General features: G+C 37.2%; 1 protein-coding gene across 4 annotated transcripts in view; it reads right to left on the minus strand.

The window, feature by feature from the left end:
- Positions 1-15,139, minus strand: part of ARMC3 (armadillo repeat containing 3) — a 110,717-nt gene that overhangs the window by 57,195 nt on the left and 38,383 nt on the right. For all 4 annotated transcript variants that reach the window (XM_066279573.1, XM_066279574.1, XM_066279572.1 and 1 more), the window contains exons 7-8: positions 14,671-14,865; positions 11,558-11,741 (exon numbers count right to left, since the gene is read on the minus strand). In XM_066279573.1, the coding sequence (XP_066135670.1) occupies positions 11,558-11,741; positions 14,671-14,865 (379 nt within the window). The remainder of the gene's footprint in view (positions 1-11,557; positions 11,742-14,670; positions 14,866-15,139) is intronic.

Genomic DNA, 15,139 nt, shown 5'->3' on the forward strand with positions numbered 1-15,139 from the left:
TCATTAAAAAGCTTGATTAATACTTAAATCTCAAGAATGTGGCTTCTAATGTTTTTTAAATATATGTAGTCCTTATTAGTTTTTCTGAATAAACAAGATCTGACATTTTTCCAGAGTCTCTGACCTAAAATGTTTAGATTTATAATTAAGACTTCCTTGATGGCTGTAAGTCAATTTTACTAAACAGAACACCTGAGTGTGGATTCTATCTAGAAAACAGGCCAAAAGAATTAATTTGAAGAGACTAGGTTTGGAGTATGCAATTGTTGCATTAAACAAACAAAAACAGTAAATATGCCATTACTGGAAAGATTTTTAAAAATAATTTAAATACTGTAGGCAATTAGTCTCTCAACTCTGCTGAGAGATCTAGTGTTCTCAAGATCCAGCTGTGTTCACCAAACCTCAAAAGTGTTTACTGCAGAGTGTCTATAATAGATTTAAAACAAGAATTAAATAGTAACCAAGTACCTTCATTGAATCGCTACACCAAGAAGTGAAGTATTTATATTTTAATTATGCAGATAATAAGGATGCCAAGGTAATTATGCTATTAACAGAGAAATGTCCTTTAAAAATTACATTTCTTTAGTATCACTAAAGTAAAAAGCCTGAAGTTTTGTAACTGAAAATAAATCTATGTGTAATGATGCTTTCCTTCACCTCTTCGCAGAAGTCACTATTATGCTGCCTCTCCTCCTGCTGAGATGTTAATGCCAGTTCATAAACCTCGTGGCAACGTGATAATTAACACCTTCCTCCTCCTGATGCCAGGCATACTGATTTGGGCTTTCCATGGTCAAAATATTGTACATGTTAAAACTTGACTCAATAAACAAAGCTTAAAGAAAGTTGAGTTATGTGTTTGTTTCAACTGTGTTTTTAACATGTAATGCCAATGTATTACCCAGCCTACAAAATCTTTTTTGATGATAATGAAAAGTAAAAAAAAAAAAAAGTTATAATGAACACTGATGGGTACATTATTCTTAACAAAAGTATAAGGAACATAGTTTTCTAACTGTGGAAAATTATTTTTAAATTCCTTCATAATCATTTATTTCAATACAGAAATATAATTAGGAGGTAACTTTGTTAATCCTTATAAGCTTATAGAGTTTATTATTGTTAGTAATAGTAAACAAGGCATGTTTAAAATAAAGCAAGGCATGCTGAACTTGACTGGGTCTAGCAAGAGAGGTCAAGGCAGGCAAGAGTTGATATAAAAAGGAGTAGACAGAAATACAGGTAGGGCTTGAAAACAAGGCACAGTCTAGCGTGGAGGCAGAAAGAAGAGGTGGCTATTGTGGATCTGGCCAGTAAACAGCGTTAAGAGGTAAGAAAATCAACAAAAATAGAAAAGAATAATCAGGTAAATGAGGACGATGCCAGTCTGTCCCCTAGTACTGGCCCTCGGGAAGAGGACTGGTTCTGTGCCGGTCTTTTGTTCTCAACAGAGTGGGCAGCTCTGCCCCATATGTTATGGCTAAGGCAGTGTGAACTCCTTAGAGCAGTGGTTCTCAAAGTGTGTGCCCTAGAAGATTTCCAGGTGTGCCCTATGGTATTCCAGAGTAAATGGGCCTGTTGGAGACCAAAAAGGTAAGACTGGCCAACCCCCCACTTCACTTGCCTGATTAGGTTGCAAAAGGCTGTTAAGCTGTGGTGCTGGATTGTTTACACTACCCCCATGTTCCCCGGAAAGACTGGAGGCAAGTTTCTTCTATCCTTTGTTTGGTGTAAAGTTAAAATGATATGTATGGTGGGGTTTTAGATTGATGATTAAACATAAGGAATTATCTCTTGAAGCCTTGTGGATTTCTATAAAAGAAGAATATGTGGCAATATCTAAAAAGGCTTTGAACATTTTACTACGATTTTCAACATCCTATTTATGTGAATTAGGATTTTCTATCCTCAACACAATTAAGAGTAAAAAGAGAGGAATTCTTCAATGTATTGATGAGGAAATGAGAGTTTGCTTTTCAAATATATGCCCAAACATTGAAGAAATCACTAGGACACATCAGGTTCATGTTTTTCATAAACATAAGAATGAAAAAAACTGAACACATTCGCACCTGGACCTGATGAGTTTACTAAATCTTACTAAGAATGTGTCTATATATATAAAAAGATAACATTTTTGTTGTTTTTTTATTTTTTAACCCCTCTTTTTTATGAATTCTAAAAAGCATAACTCAAAAAATGTAACATAAAAATGTTTTTTAATGTCATAATGTAATTTTGTCATATTTATTTTGTTTAATTATCATGAAAGCACGCTCGGACTTGATATATTTTTCTTTAATATTTGACTTAATTGTTATAACATATTCCTCAGAAATCTGTATATAGTGCGCCTACAATTATTTGTAGGATTTTAAATTTGCCCTGACTTCAAAAAGTTTGAAAACTACTGAAGTAAGGGGAATTCTGCTCCTGCAAAAGCTTGGAATGGAGAGAGGTTGTCAATCAGGAGAGGGCCCACTCGGTGGGATATAGGGATAGAATGAAAGCTTGAACCTTTGTGCAATCACTGATCTTTCTAGAGGCTCCAAGAATCAAGCTGCCAGACCAGACTATAAGAAAATTAAACTTTCTGTGCACCCATTGGATTAGCTTATCATTCAGCTCACTTTTCCAGTGTTTGTACAGTCACCAAAGGTGGAAACAATTTAAGAAGGAAGGACACTATGCCATTAAGGGTAGAGAAAGGTTTCCAATTGCATGAATTGAATTCCACAAAGTGAACTTTTACAGTGACAGATGAAACCTTCAAGATAAAGGTGAAAGGCCCTGGCCAGTTGGCTCAGTGGGCTCAGCGGTAGAGCGTCGGCCTGGCGTGCAGGAGTCCCGGGTTTGATTCCCGGCCAGGGCACACAGGAGAAGCGCCCATCTGCTTCTCCACCCCTCCCCCTCTCCTTCCTCTCTGTCTCTCTCTTCCCCTCCCGCAGCGAGGCTCCATTGGAGCAAAAATGGCCCTGGCACTGGGGATGGCTCCTTGGCCTCTGCCCCAGGCGCTGGAGTGGCTCTGGTCGCAACAGAGCGATGCCCCGGAGGGGCAGAGCATCACCCCCTAGTGGGCAGAGCGTCGCCCCCTGGTGGGCGTGCTGGGTGGATCCGGGTCGGGCGCATGTGGGAGTCTGATTGTCTCTCCCCGTTTCCAGCTTCAGAAAAATACAATAAATAAATAAATAAATAAATAAAAGATAAAGGTGAAAGATCTGTACTGTAACAGCTGTCAGCAGTTGGTATAATTATGTTAGGGTAGCTATAAATCTCATTCTACATGGAAAATGGGGGTTCTGCTAAGCAACAGAAGTTAACTTTTGTCTTGTGCTTGGTTAGTATTCCAAAGTATCAGGTCAAACTACTTGAGCTCACCCAGAGGGTATTATTGTGCACAAACAACATGTACTGTATATCCTCTGTAGTAAAGATAGATGGAAACCATGGTATATTTAAAGGAGAGGGGGCTACACTAGGTTAAAGCATGAGAAAGGACACCATAAAGCTTCTCAAGGGGAGATAAAATAGCCAGTTATTTTACTGAAAGGGCCTGCAAAAGTAATGGAATTAGTAAATGTGATGATCCCTCTAAGCTTAGCCATTTGAAGTACATGGATATCAATAGGTGAAAACATAATTTCCAAAATTGGAATCCAGACTAAGGACCTAAACCAGAGCAAATGTGTGCAAAAATTATGGTGTAGCATAAATAACATGCTCCAGAGCACAATGGAGAGTATCTGAGCAAGAAGAACTTGTTAACTAATGACCATATCATAGTATAAGATGGAAGAATCTCTGATTTCAAGTGGATCTATTTATTCTAGTACAAAAGTTATTAACTTGGAGTATATGAATCCTAAAGGTTAGAGATGGGCTTCTGGCAGTCCATGAACTCCCTGAACTTATAGGCAGAATGTTAAGCATTTGTACATTTAGGAAAAGAGCATCTTTCATCAGATTTTCAAAGAAATTAAAGACCTCTCACACCTGCTGACGTGTATTATAGCTGAGTTTAGGTATTGTAGTTGGATGTGCTTGGAAGTTATCAGAAATATCGGTAGGAATTCAGAAGAGAGGTCATAATAATTTGGGATTCAGAAGCAAATATTAGAAGTCAGCTGAAATATTAGTCTCAAGTGAGATTACTCAGAGAGATTTGAAAGACAAGACAGACATTGGGAAGGCAAGGCTAATATGGAAATGATAGGCAGATGTGAGGAAGCTGGAAAGGCAAAGGGGTGGTCTAGTGATTAGGGTCATCATTAAGGAGGAGAGGTCTTATGGAAATCAAGGTATAAAGACTCTTCCAGTGGAGGAGCAGTCAGCAGTATGGAATGCCACAAAGTGATCAATTAAAAAAAAATAAACCTGAAAATATATCTGTAGGATTTAGGAGTTGGGAGATCAATGTCAAATTCTACAAGGACTATTTCTGCAGGTTCATGGAAGCAGAAGACACATGCAGGAAGCAGGAGGTTAAGGGAGGGAAGACATAGAGGTTTAAGCCATTTAAATTGGCTAGTCTTTGGATCGAGAGGTTCACTGAGAAGAAAAGGAGAGAAAGAGGGCTCTGAAGCAGGGGTGAGAGAAGAAGAAACAAATTTCCATAAACCACCCCCAGTCAATGAGTACTTATGGGTCCCGCAGAATGTTCCAAATTTCTATCAGCTTCCTCTTATATAACCATGGGACCAGGAAAAGAATAGCACACAAGTGTTGCAATGCCACATTAGAGAGAAGCCTCATCATGATCCCAAACTGGGCAAATGTATTCTGTTGGCATCTCAACGGATGGGGACAAAGGCAAGGGCCCCTGTAAGCCTTTTCTGTTCATTAAAACCAGGCCTAGGCAGAGCCCCCTCATTCCTCCATGGTGAATCAAACTTTGAAAACCAAAATTATGAAAGGGTATGCCATAGGTATGGAAGAGAGAGAACTGAGGCAATCTAAAGGTAATAAATATTCCTGGGGGAAAACATTAAATAAAATAAAACAATAATCAAAAGTATACTAGAAAAAAATTAGTTTCCTACATTAGGAAAAATTAACAAAATGGGATTTTGGAGATCAAATGGGTTTGCTGTGTTATTGGCAAAGAGAGAGAGAGTCTCAGACACATTTTGGCAAAATTTTTGAACTCATAGGAAAAAGGATTCTATCTAAATACAAAAAGAAAGAATCTTATATACAAAAGAAGGGAAGTCAGGTTGTCCTTTAGACTCAGACTCTACCAAAGCAAGATTCATAGAAATTTGAGGAGAAAATGTTAATGGTGAAGGAATTTCCAACCCAGTTAAACTGCTTATACTATGTTTAAAGGCAATCAACATTCAAAGGAAGGTCTCAAAATATATACTAGTCTTGACTATTCTTGGAAAAAAAAATTTTTTTAATGGAAAAAATATACTCTGATTAATTGGGAGGTAAATAAAAAATAAAATCTTAAGAATGACTATGTTTTAATTATGAGAAATTCACACTGTACACTTAAAGAGACCCTGATATGTACAGAACTCTAAATGGTAAATGTTGATGAAAGTGACTTAGTAGCAAAGTGATTATCAAAAAAAAAAAATTTGCAGAATTTTTAGAGAATCTATAAGCCCCTGTGAAATTTATAAATATCAGGAAGAAAAAGAGTTACAAAGCAAAAAAAAAAGTTTAATATCTCAATTATAATAACTTTATATATAACTTTATAATAATCTAACTTTAAAATAATCATTAAAATTTTTTAAATTTATGTAACAAAAAGAAGATAGAAAGAAAACAAAAGAGACAGTTTAGAAACATAAAAAAACAGCATAAAATGTGATGTCAGAAATAAGGCTAGATACAATAGTTATAAAAATAAAATAACAATGTTTTACTATTTATTGCCTTTGGATCTAGTGGTAATGAAGGTTTCTCAATAGTGCTAACTCCTGGGAACTTCAGCATCCCTTGTTTGGTACCTTAACCTTATCTATACTTCTAAAAGTAGTCTCTTCATTATCTCTTTATTTACATGGTCCGGAGCTTACAGAACTGTTTTCTGCCAAAACCATGATAATACATGGCAATTGTTTTTCTTTTTTAAGATTTTATTTATTGATTTTAGAAAGAGGAGAGAGAGAGAAAGGCAGGGAGGGAGTGAGGTGAGGAGCAAGGAGCATCAACTTTGTTGCTTCTCATATGTGCCTTGAGGGAGGAAGCCCAGGGTTCTGAACCCATGATCTCAGCACTCCAGGCCAACACTTTATCCACTGTGTGGAGCCACCACAGGTCAGGCATACATGGCAATCTTAATATCAAATTAGAATTTAAAGTTAAAAAGCAGTAAGTGAAGTAAAAACAAAAACAAAAAACTGGGGCCTGGCCTGTGGTGGCGCAGTGAATAAAGCATCAACTTGGAATGCTGAGGTCGCCAGTTCAAAACCCTGGACTTGCCTGGTCAAGGCACATATGGGAGTTAATGTTTCCTGCTCCTCCCCTCTTTTTCTCTCCTTTCTCTCTCTCTCTCTCCTCTCTTGAAATGAATAAATAAAATGCCTGACCAGGCGGTGGTGCAATGGATAGAACATCGGACTGGGATGCAAAGAACCCAGGTTCGAGACCCCAAGGTCGCTAGCTTGAGCACAGGCTCCTCTGGTTTGAGCAAAAGCTCACCAGCTTGGACCCAAGGTCGCTGGCTCGAGCAAGGGGTTACTTGGTCTGCTGTAGCCCCCCAGTCAAGGCCCATATAAGAAAGCAATCAATGAACAACTAAGGTGTTGCAAAGAAAAACTAATGATTGATGCTTCTCATCTCTCTCCTTTCTGTCTGTCTGTTCCTATCTATCCCTCTCTCTGACTCTCTCTCTGTCTCTGAAAAAAAAAAAAAAAAAAGGTAGTGGATACAAAGTAATATTAAATAAAGCAAAGTTTAAATAAACATAAGAGAAAATCAACAGAAACAACATACTGGGAAACTTCTAACATATCACCCTTCATTGTTGATAGATTAAAGTAAATAAAAAAATAAAGACAAAAAGAACTGTACAATTTAATTTATAAAGTAGAGCTAAAAGATAAATAGCAAACCCTACATTCTACAGGAAATATACCTTTTAGTCTATTCAACAAGTATCTATTCACTATCTCATTCATTGTTGTCCTTACCTTCCAGAATAGTGCCTTGCATATAGCACTCATACAATAAATATTTGTTAAGAAGTAGGCAAAGAGAATACCTTTCCAGGACTATATAAATACTTGGACACATTTATAATATACTAGGCCTCAATGAAAATGTAAAGCCTAATTTGCATTTCTTTTCAAAACTTAAAATCAAAAATCTTAAAATGAAAAACTTTGAGTTCTGCTTCCTATTGAGAAATGGGATCTGGGATCACTGTAGGTCTTTCCCTCAAAGGGTTGGCCCAATGTGCTCACATGGTCAAACGTCTGACTAAAATACCTGCTTTGTAAGACTAAAATTGAAAACAAATCATAAAACAATCCATCTTTATATTACATAAATTATAGTATATGTTTTTAAAATCTTAGCCATAACACTTATCACTGTACTTCTTGGAGGGTATCATGAACACAATAAAGCCGAGAAGAGGTAAGAGAACGAGTACAGGACAACCGGGGAACATGATTACCGGGAGAGACTAACAAGACAAGGATTTTTCAGTCTGCAAAAGAGATAGTTGAAAGGAATTTGAAAAAATTCACAAGTGGCATAGATAAAAAAATACAAATTTAGTCATTAGATCCTAATGTAATCAGGAGACACAATTTGGAACTGGAATATAGCAGACTCATAAACATTAAGTGCCAGATGGGATTTAAAAACTATCTGGTCAAATTTTTTTGTGTTAAAGATAAAGAATGGATTTCAAAAAATGGTGGTGCATACACTGGCTATTCACTTGCAAAACAATGAAGTTGAATATTTACCTCACACCATATACAAAAGCAACTCAAAATATTGTAGATCAAAGACCTAAATATAAGAACTAAACCTATAAAACTATTGAAAAAAAGCATAAGGGGAAAACTTCATGACATTGGATTTAATGTCATTAATGATTTCTTGGGGTGTCACACAGGCAAAAAAGAAAAAAAAGACAAAATTGGACCATGTCAAAATAAAAAACTGTGCATCAAAGGACACCATCGACAGAGTAAAAAGGCAATGCACAGAATGGGAGAAAATATTTGCGAATCATGTACCTGATAACAAGATACTATCCAGAATATATAAAGAAGTCCTACAACTCAACAAAAAATAAATCACCTGGGTAAAAATTTTGGCAAAGGATTTGAATAGATATTTCTCCAGAGAGGACATATAAATAAGCACAGAGAGAAGATGCTCAACACACTAGTCATTAGGAAAATGAAAATCAGAACACAGTGAAATACCATTTCATGTGCATTAGGAAGGTTACTGTCAAAAAATGGTGGGGGGAGGGAGGAAAGTGGAAAGGGAGGAAAATGGTGATGGAAGGAGACTCGACTTGGGGTGGTGAGCATATAATACAACATACAGATCATGTGTCATAATATTGTACACCTGAAACCTATATAATTTTATAAATAAATGTTACCCCAACAAATTCAATGAAAAAGAAAAGAAAAACAGAAAATAGTGTTGGTAAGAAGCGGAGAAACTGGAGCCCATGTGCACTGCAGACAGGAATTTAAAATAGTGTGGCCACTATGGAAAACAGTATAGCAATTCCTCAAAAGATTAAACAATGAATTACCATATGATCTAGTAATTCCACTTCTGGGTATATACCCAAAAAAATTGACTTGAAGGGACTTGAAGAGATATTTGTACATCCATGTTTATAATAGCATTATTTACAATAGCCAGAAGGTGGAAACCACACAGATGTCTATCATCAAAGGATGAATGGATCAACAAAACATGGTCTATGCATACAGTGGAATATTTTTCAGCCTTATAAAGGAAGGCGATTCTAACACATACCAGAACATAGTTAGACCGTGAGGACATCATGCTAAGTAAAATAAGCCAGTCACAAAAAGACAATTATTGTATAATTCCACTTATATAAATACTTAGATTAGTCAAAATTATAAAGATAAAAAAATGGTAGTTGCCAGAGACTTCATGGAGGGGGATGTGGGAAGTCATTGTTTAATGGGTCTGGAGTGTCAGTATTGCAAAATGAAGAGTTCTGTGGATGAATGGTGGCGATGATAGAATAACAATGTGAATTTTGTTAATGCTTAAGTGAATTTACTTATTGGTTACTTAAAAAATTAAGATGGTAAATTTTATATTATGCTTATTTCACCACCATTAAAACAGCTTATTTCTTTCCCTCAGTCAAACCCTGCTTATCTTCTTGACTTCCTATTTTTGTTACTGGCCATGTTCTACCGGTAGCTGTCCAAAGCAGAAACCTGGCTTTGCCCTAGACATCACCTACTCTCTCACCCAGCACATGTTGTCATTCAACAATTAGAGACATTGCAGTGTACCAAGCACTGTGCTGGGGAGTCTCCCTGCCCCTGAGTTCGTCCTGAGCACCACATCTATTTCAGGACACCTAGGTCACCCCAGCTATCCACTTCCTGGTCTTTTTTGGCTGGTCCTGTACACTTCCAATCTCTTCTCTGCTTTGCAACAAGAATGCTCTTTCTTTAAAAAGTGAAAATCTGGGCCTGACCTGGGGCTGTGCAGTGGATAAAGTGTTGACCTGGAATACTGAGGTCATGGTTCAAAACCCTGGGCTTGCCCAGTCAAGGCACATACAAGAAGCAACTACTACAAGTTGATCTTCCTGCTTCTTCCCTTTTTCTCTTTCCCTCTTCTCTCTAAAATCAATAAATAAAATTTTTAAAAAGTGAAAATCTGTCATGTTCTCTTCTACGTCAATTCAAGGCTCTTTGTTGCTATCAATATAAAGTTTAAAGTCCTTAATTTGGCTTATAACGCCCATTAGCATCTGGCTCCTCATTATTTCTAGAACCTTAACTGTCAGCTTTCTGCTACACTCTGTTCACTGACCATTCTGAAAACTTTCAGGCCTGGAACTTCCCATGCTCTGTTCCTCCCTGGCCTTTACACACACTGTCTTTCACCTCCCCCATTCCACATGGAGCGCCTTTGTTCAGCAGCCAATTTCTATTATTCACTCACGTAGGTCCTTGCTGTTTCAGGAAGACTTAGCTAGTGCAAGTCTGCCCTGGGTGGCCCTCCTGGGTGACCTTATTCTTCTTCCATCATCAAACACTTCTAACATTGCACTGTGATTGCCTGTGTACTTGCCTCTTCTGGATTTACTGACACCAAAGAGGGGCCCAATAAATCATTAATAAATAAATTAGTAAATAGGTCTAGAGAGGCCATAGTTCACTCAGTGCAGCGCTCGTGGCTGGTAGTGAACTAAAACACCAGTACTCTGCCTGCGGTGCTCTCTCCACTGCTGTGTCACATGATGGGCAATAAACTCATGAAACACTCTCTCAAGAGGGGCGGAAACAGTCTTTGAGGGGCCCAGCTATACTGATCCGAAGAGAAGTTGAGATATGCAGAAACTTGAGTGTGACATTGTCGCTGTCTTCCCACTGCCCTCTCTTTGGATCTCAAATGACTAACACCTGTGAAAGAAAACAGACCTGACCAAATATGATAAGGTCTAGTTCTCGGGACAGAATACTAAATCAACCAACTTTTGTCAATATTAAAAATCTCAAGTGCATAGCCTCTTTCTAGACATGGCACATGTAGTGTAACTCACAGGGCCATCTTTACCAACTACACACTGCACCATGAAACCTGGTTTACTGCCTCAACACTGTGCCTTGAAAAAATCCAGTATGGGTTGAAAAGGAAATGTTCCCATAATATACATGTAGTCATACATACAGATATGAGTATATGTGTTTAGAATATAAATCACTGAAACTAGTCAAAGTTGTTATCGTCTCTGTGAGAAGTGATGTGGCAGGGGGAAATAAAGTCCCATCTTGTACTAAATCATACGCTCCAAATATACAAAAATTAAAACTATAATTTTACCTTAGTGCTTGTGATAGAACTAATCTCTCCTATTTTACAGATTTATGTCAGCATAGCTTGCCACCGAAATGAAACTGTATTATGTATATAGTACGAGCACATTATTTTTCACAGCTCTATAGCACCGCACTGACTCCCGCTGAAACTTGTCATTACTATGTAGATATCACTCCAAGTGTGGATTCATTGAAACAATGTCTTCAGGATCACAGGCAATGCACACATTCTGCATAATTCCAAAACTAAGAGAAATAAAGGCTTAAAACTTAATTTAAGATTAAATCATTTTTAAAAGATAGAATGATAATTAAATTATATTGTTTATTATATCCTTGACAAAGCAATCTCTACTTTCACTCAATGGCGTTGAGATGAATTTTGCCTTAAACAGTAAGTATAGCACAATTCTCAAACAGTCATTTAAAAGCAGACAAGTACTTGAATGTTTGTTAGTACAAATCAAAATCAAGAATACAGAGGGAATATGTATGCTTAGTTTATACAAAATGAGACATACAATCATAAGCTGCTTTGGTAATGGCTTTTGCTGCATTCTTCTGAATATCAGGAATTGTAGAGTTTTCTGCAAATGCTAAGAGCTTCTTTAGTCCCCCTGTCTGTTGAATTAGCACCATAGTATCCATATCTTCAAGGCAATTCGCTATCACTGAAAGTGCTTCTATATGAAGGTCATTCAATTCCTAATAATAAAAGCAAACATAACTTTAAAAATTTGTACTTAAAGAAATTTATACTTTGCAAATTTCACTCAGGAGGGAATAAGGTTGGTCAGAACATAATGTATTTAATTTTGTTTGGATAGAGGCCCAAGGAAACATTCTGCTGATTAACATTAACATAACATCACTTTCCCTAACCATTTGTCCCATCTTTCCTCATTTTCCCTACTCCATGGTGTTTTATGGATAAAAATAATTACTGGAAACTTCTGGTAATAGTATCCAAGTGAAGGTGCTCATACAACCTCCACTGACAAAAATTTTAAGTCTGAAGAAAACATTTTTTGAGAAAACAGACAATAGCTGAAGGCAAGTAAACTCCTTAACATCTGCAACTGGTGGAGGGAAGTACGGGGAGCATGTGGCCTTCTCACCTGCGGACTGTCCCGAGCCCCACAAAGGTGGGAACCTGCAGCCTCACCTGAGCTGGAAATACAGGTGGGAACCTCAGAGAGAGAGCGAGACAGAGGAGGCGCAGTCATGGTATTCCTTCCAGGCAAGGAGCTCGCTCACAGCCAAAGGAGTGCGGCAGCAGGCCCGAACTCACGGATTTCACTGTTACCCTGACCCCCACCGTCCTAAAACAGCTGGCTTGACAGACTTGCCTTTTAAGATTCAGTACCAGGGCCAGCTAGATGGCTCAACCCCGCGGGGCTGCAGGTCTCCAGGAGGCTGTGTAGGTTCAGCATCTACTGTGTGGTGCTGTTTCTCCCATCACCAGGGCTCATGAGCCAGGAGTTGGGGGTGGATATGGGAGTGGCACACTCATTATTGCCTCTAGTGACCCACTAGCAAAATTTTTACTTCCTGTCTCCTTAATCCTATGCTCTGCTGATCTAGAGGTCTAAATACTGAAGAGAGGAATGCTTCCATCAGGAGACTAGGAAAGAAAAGACTGCCACCTGTAGCCACTTAGGGCTCCTTATGCCTTTATCTCGACAGGTAAGGAGAGTCACTGTGCTGGCCGGGGTGACGGATCCCTACCACCGAGGGGCAACTGAACCACCACTCCACAACAGAGATAAGAAAGAATGTATCTGGAATATCGAAGAACCCTGAGGGTGTCTCTTAGTGTTACCGTGCCTTGTGATTAAAGTAGATGGAAAGCTACACTAATCCCAGTCCCGATGGACTACTAACGGCCCAGACCCTTCAGGAAGGACATTTGGGTCACTCCACCAAGCAAACGATTACGATGAGCTGAGGTACTTGCTGAAGGCAAAGGGGATATGGGGCAGGTATTAGAATAAGGTAGGTATAAATATACCAATCATGACCATGTGACCAGTTACACAAAAGAAGATGTATTGTACTTGTCATTAATATCTCCTCCTTATTTTGTTATGTATACGTGTATATATGCAATATCTTTAATTTCTTCCCTCTTATTCCCCTATATAACCTAAGATGTATGACTTTATGAACTAGTATTCACGTATTGTTGATTTTACATGATAGCATTTAAGTTATGGGCTATCAAGGAGGAAAGTAAACATCATCCAAAGACTTCACACCCTCTTCTGGGAAAGGTTCAGTGCATTTTTGGCTGTACGCAGGATATTTATATCATGTTAGGCAGGAAGAGGACCTTGTTATTGTCTTATTTGGAAATTAAGTATGATTTAAGAAGATGTGTACAGGTGCCAAATTGACAAGAGTGCACCTGTGATGGTTAACTTTTATGTTTTAACTTGGCTAGACCACAGTATCCAGATATTTGGTCATTTGTCTGTATCTAAAAAAGTTAATAATTAGATAAAATTAGTATTTAAACCAGAAGACAGAATAAAGCACTACCCTTCATAATGTGGGGTAAATTACTCTTCTTGCTCTACCCTAGAGAATATGATGACAGGGTTAAAACACTAATTCTAGCCATTTCAGGAAATCACAAAGATCATAAACAGTAATTTAAAACTTTACGTTTTCTACATCATAAAATTTTAATTAAGGTACAATTGAGGTATAATATTATATTAGTTTCAGTTGTACAATATAATGATTCAATATTTGTATATATTACAAATATCACCAAATAAGTCTTGTTAACATTCATTACTTGACATAGTTCCAAATTATTTTTCTTGTGATAACTTTTAAGATCTCTTAGCCATTTTCAAATATGTAATACAATATTATTAACTATGGTCACCATGTTGTACATTATATTCCCACAACTTATTTATTTTATAACAGGAACATTGTATCTTTAACTCCTTCACTCATTTTGCCCAACCCCCACCTCTGGCAACCACCAGTCTGTTTTCTGTATGAACTTGGGTTTCTTGTCTTTTTTTTTTTAATTGAGTCCTCATCTAAGTGAGATCATATAGTATTTGTTTTTATCTGTCTGACTTATTTCACTCAGCATAATACACTCTAGATCCATCCATGATGTTGCAACTGGTAAGATTTAATTGTTTTTCATGGCTGAATAATATTCCATAACATATGTATAGATAACTATAGTTAGATAGGTAGATAGATAGATAAATTTCTTATTCTACTTAGACTTTTTCCATCTCCTGGCTATAGCAAATAGTGCTGCAATGAACATAGGGGATGCCTAGATCTTTTTGAGGTAGTGTTTTCATTTTTTTAGATAAATACCTAGAAGTGGAATCGCTGAATCATATGGTAGTCCTATTTTTAATTTTTTGGAGAAATCTCCTAGAAGATTTTAAAAATTATTTTATAATGGCCTTTATCATTAGTCTGATTTAATCATGCTGATAAACTATGTAACAGTAAGCAAATTAGTCCACTATACTTAATATCATGCTTAAATGTAATTAAAATTCATTTCTAAAAATATTCTACAATTCATGTTTCATAACATTTGGGAGAGATGCATTTCCTCATAGACACTTTAAATAAATGTTACAAATACCTTCGCTTCTAGGATCTTAATGAGGTAGTCCATTCCTTGACTGTCTCTCAGCATTGCTCGTGACTCCTTCTCATATGTAATAACACCTAAGGTTTTGAGAGCCAGCAACTGAATGACTGGATATTCTGACTTCAATAGCTCTAATATAGAAGGGATTGCATTTAGCTCTTGAAGTGTAGCTCGACACTGAAAATCCTGTCATGGAATACAAATGACAAAATGAATAAGTTTTAAAACAAAATATAACCTCAGGAATGGAGAACTTCTCTTTTCTAGCAGAATATCCCATTATAATTTTCAAATCTTTCATTCCAGATTCCCTTTCAAATAACTCACAAACAGAAGTAAGCAAACCCTCGATTGACAACACCAAAAATATTTATTTAAACTATGAAGAGGCTGTCAATAACAAGATATAGACACAATCTATGACTTCTGCGGTATGTATTGTTTCTTTATGATGCAGTAA

Source organism: Saccopteryx bilineata, chromosome 5 (genome assembly GCF_036850765.1).
Source record: "Saccopteryx bilineata isolate mSacBil1 chromosome 5, mSacBil1_pri_phased_curated, whole genome shotgun sequence".
Lineage (NCBI taxonomy): Eukaryota > Metazoa > Chordata > Mammalia > Chiroptera > Emballonuridae > Saccopteryx > Saccopteryx bilineata.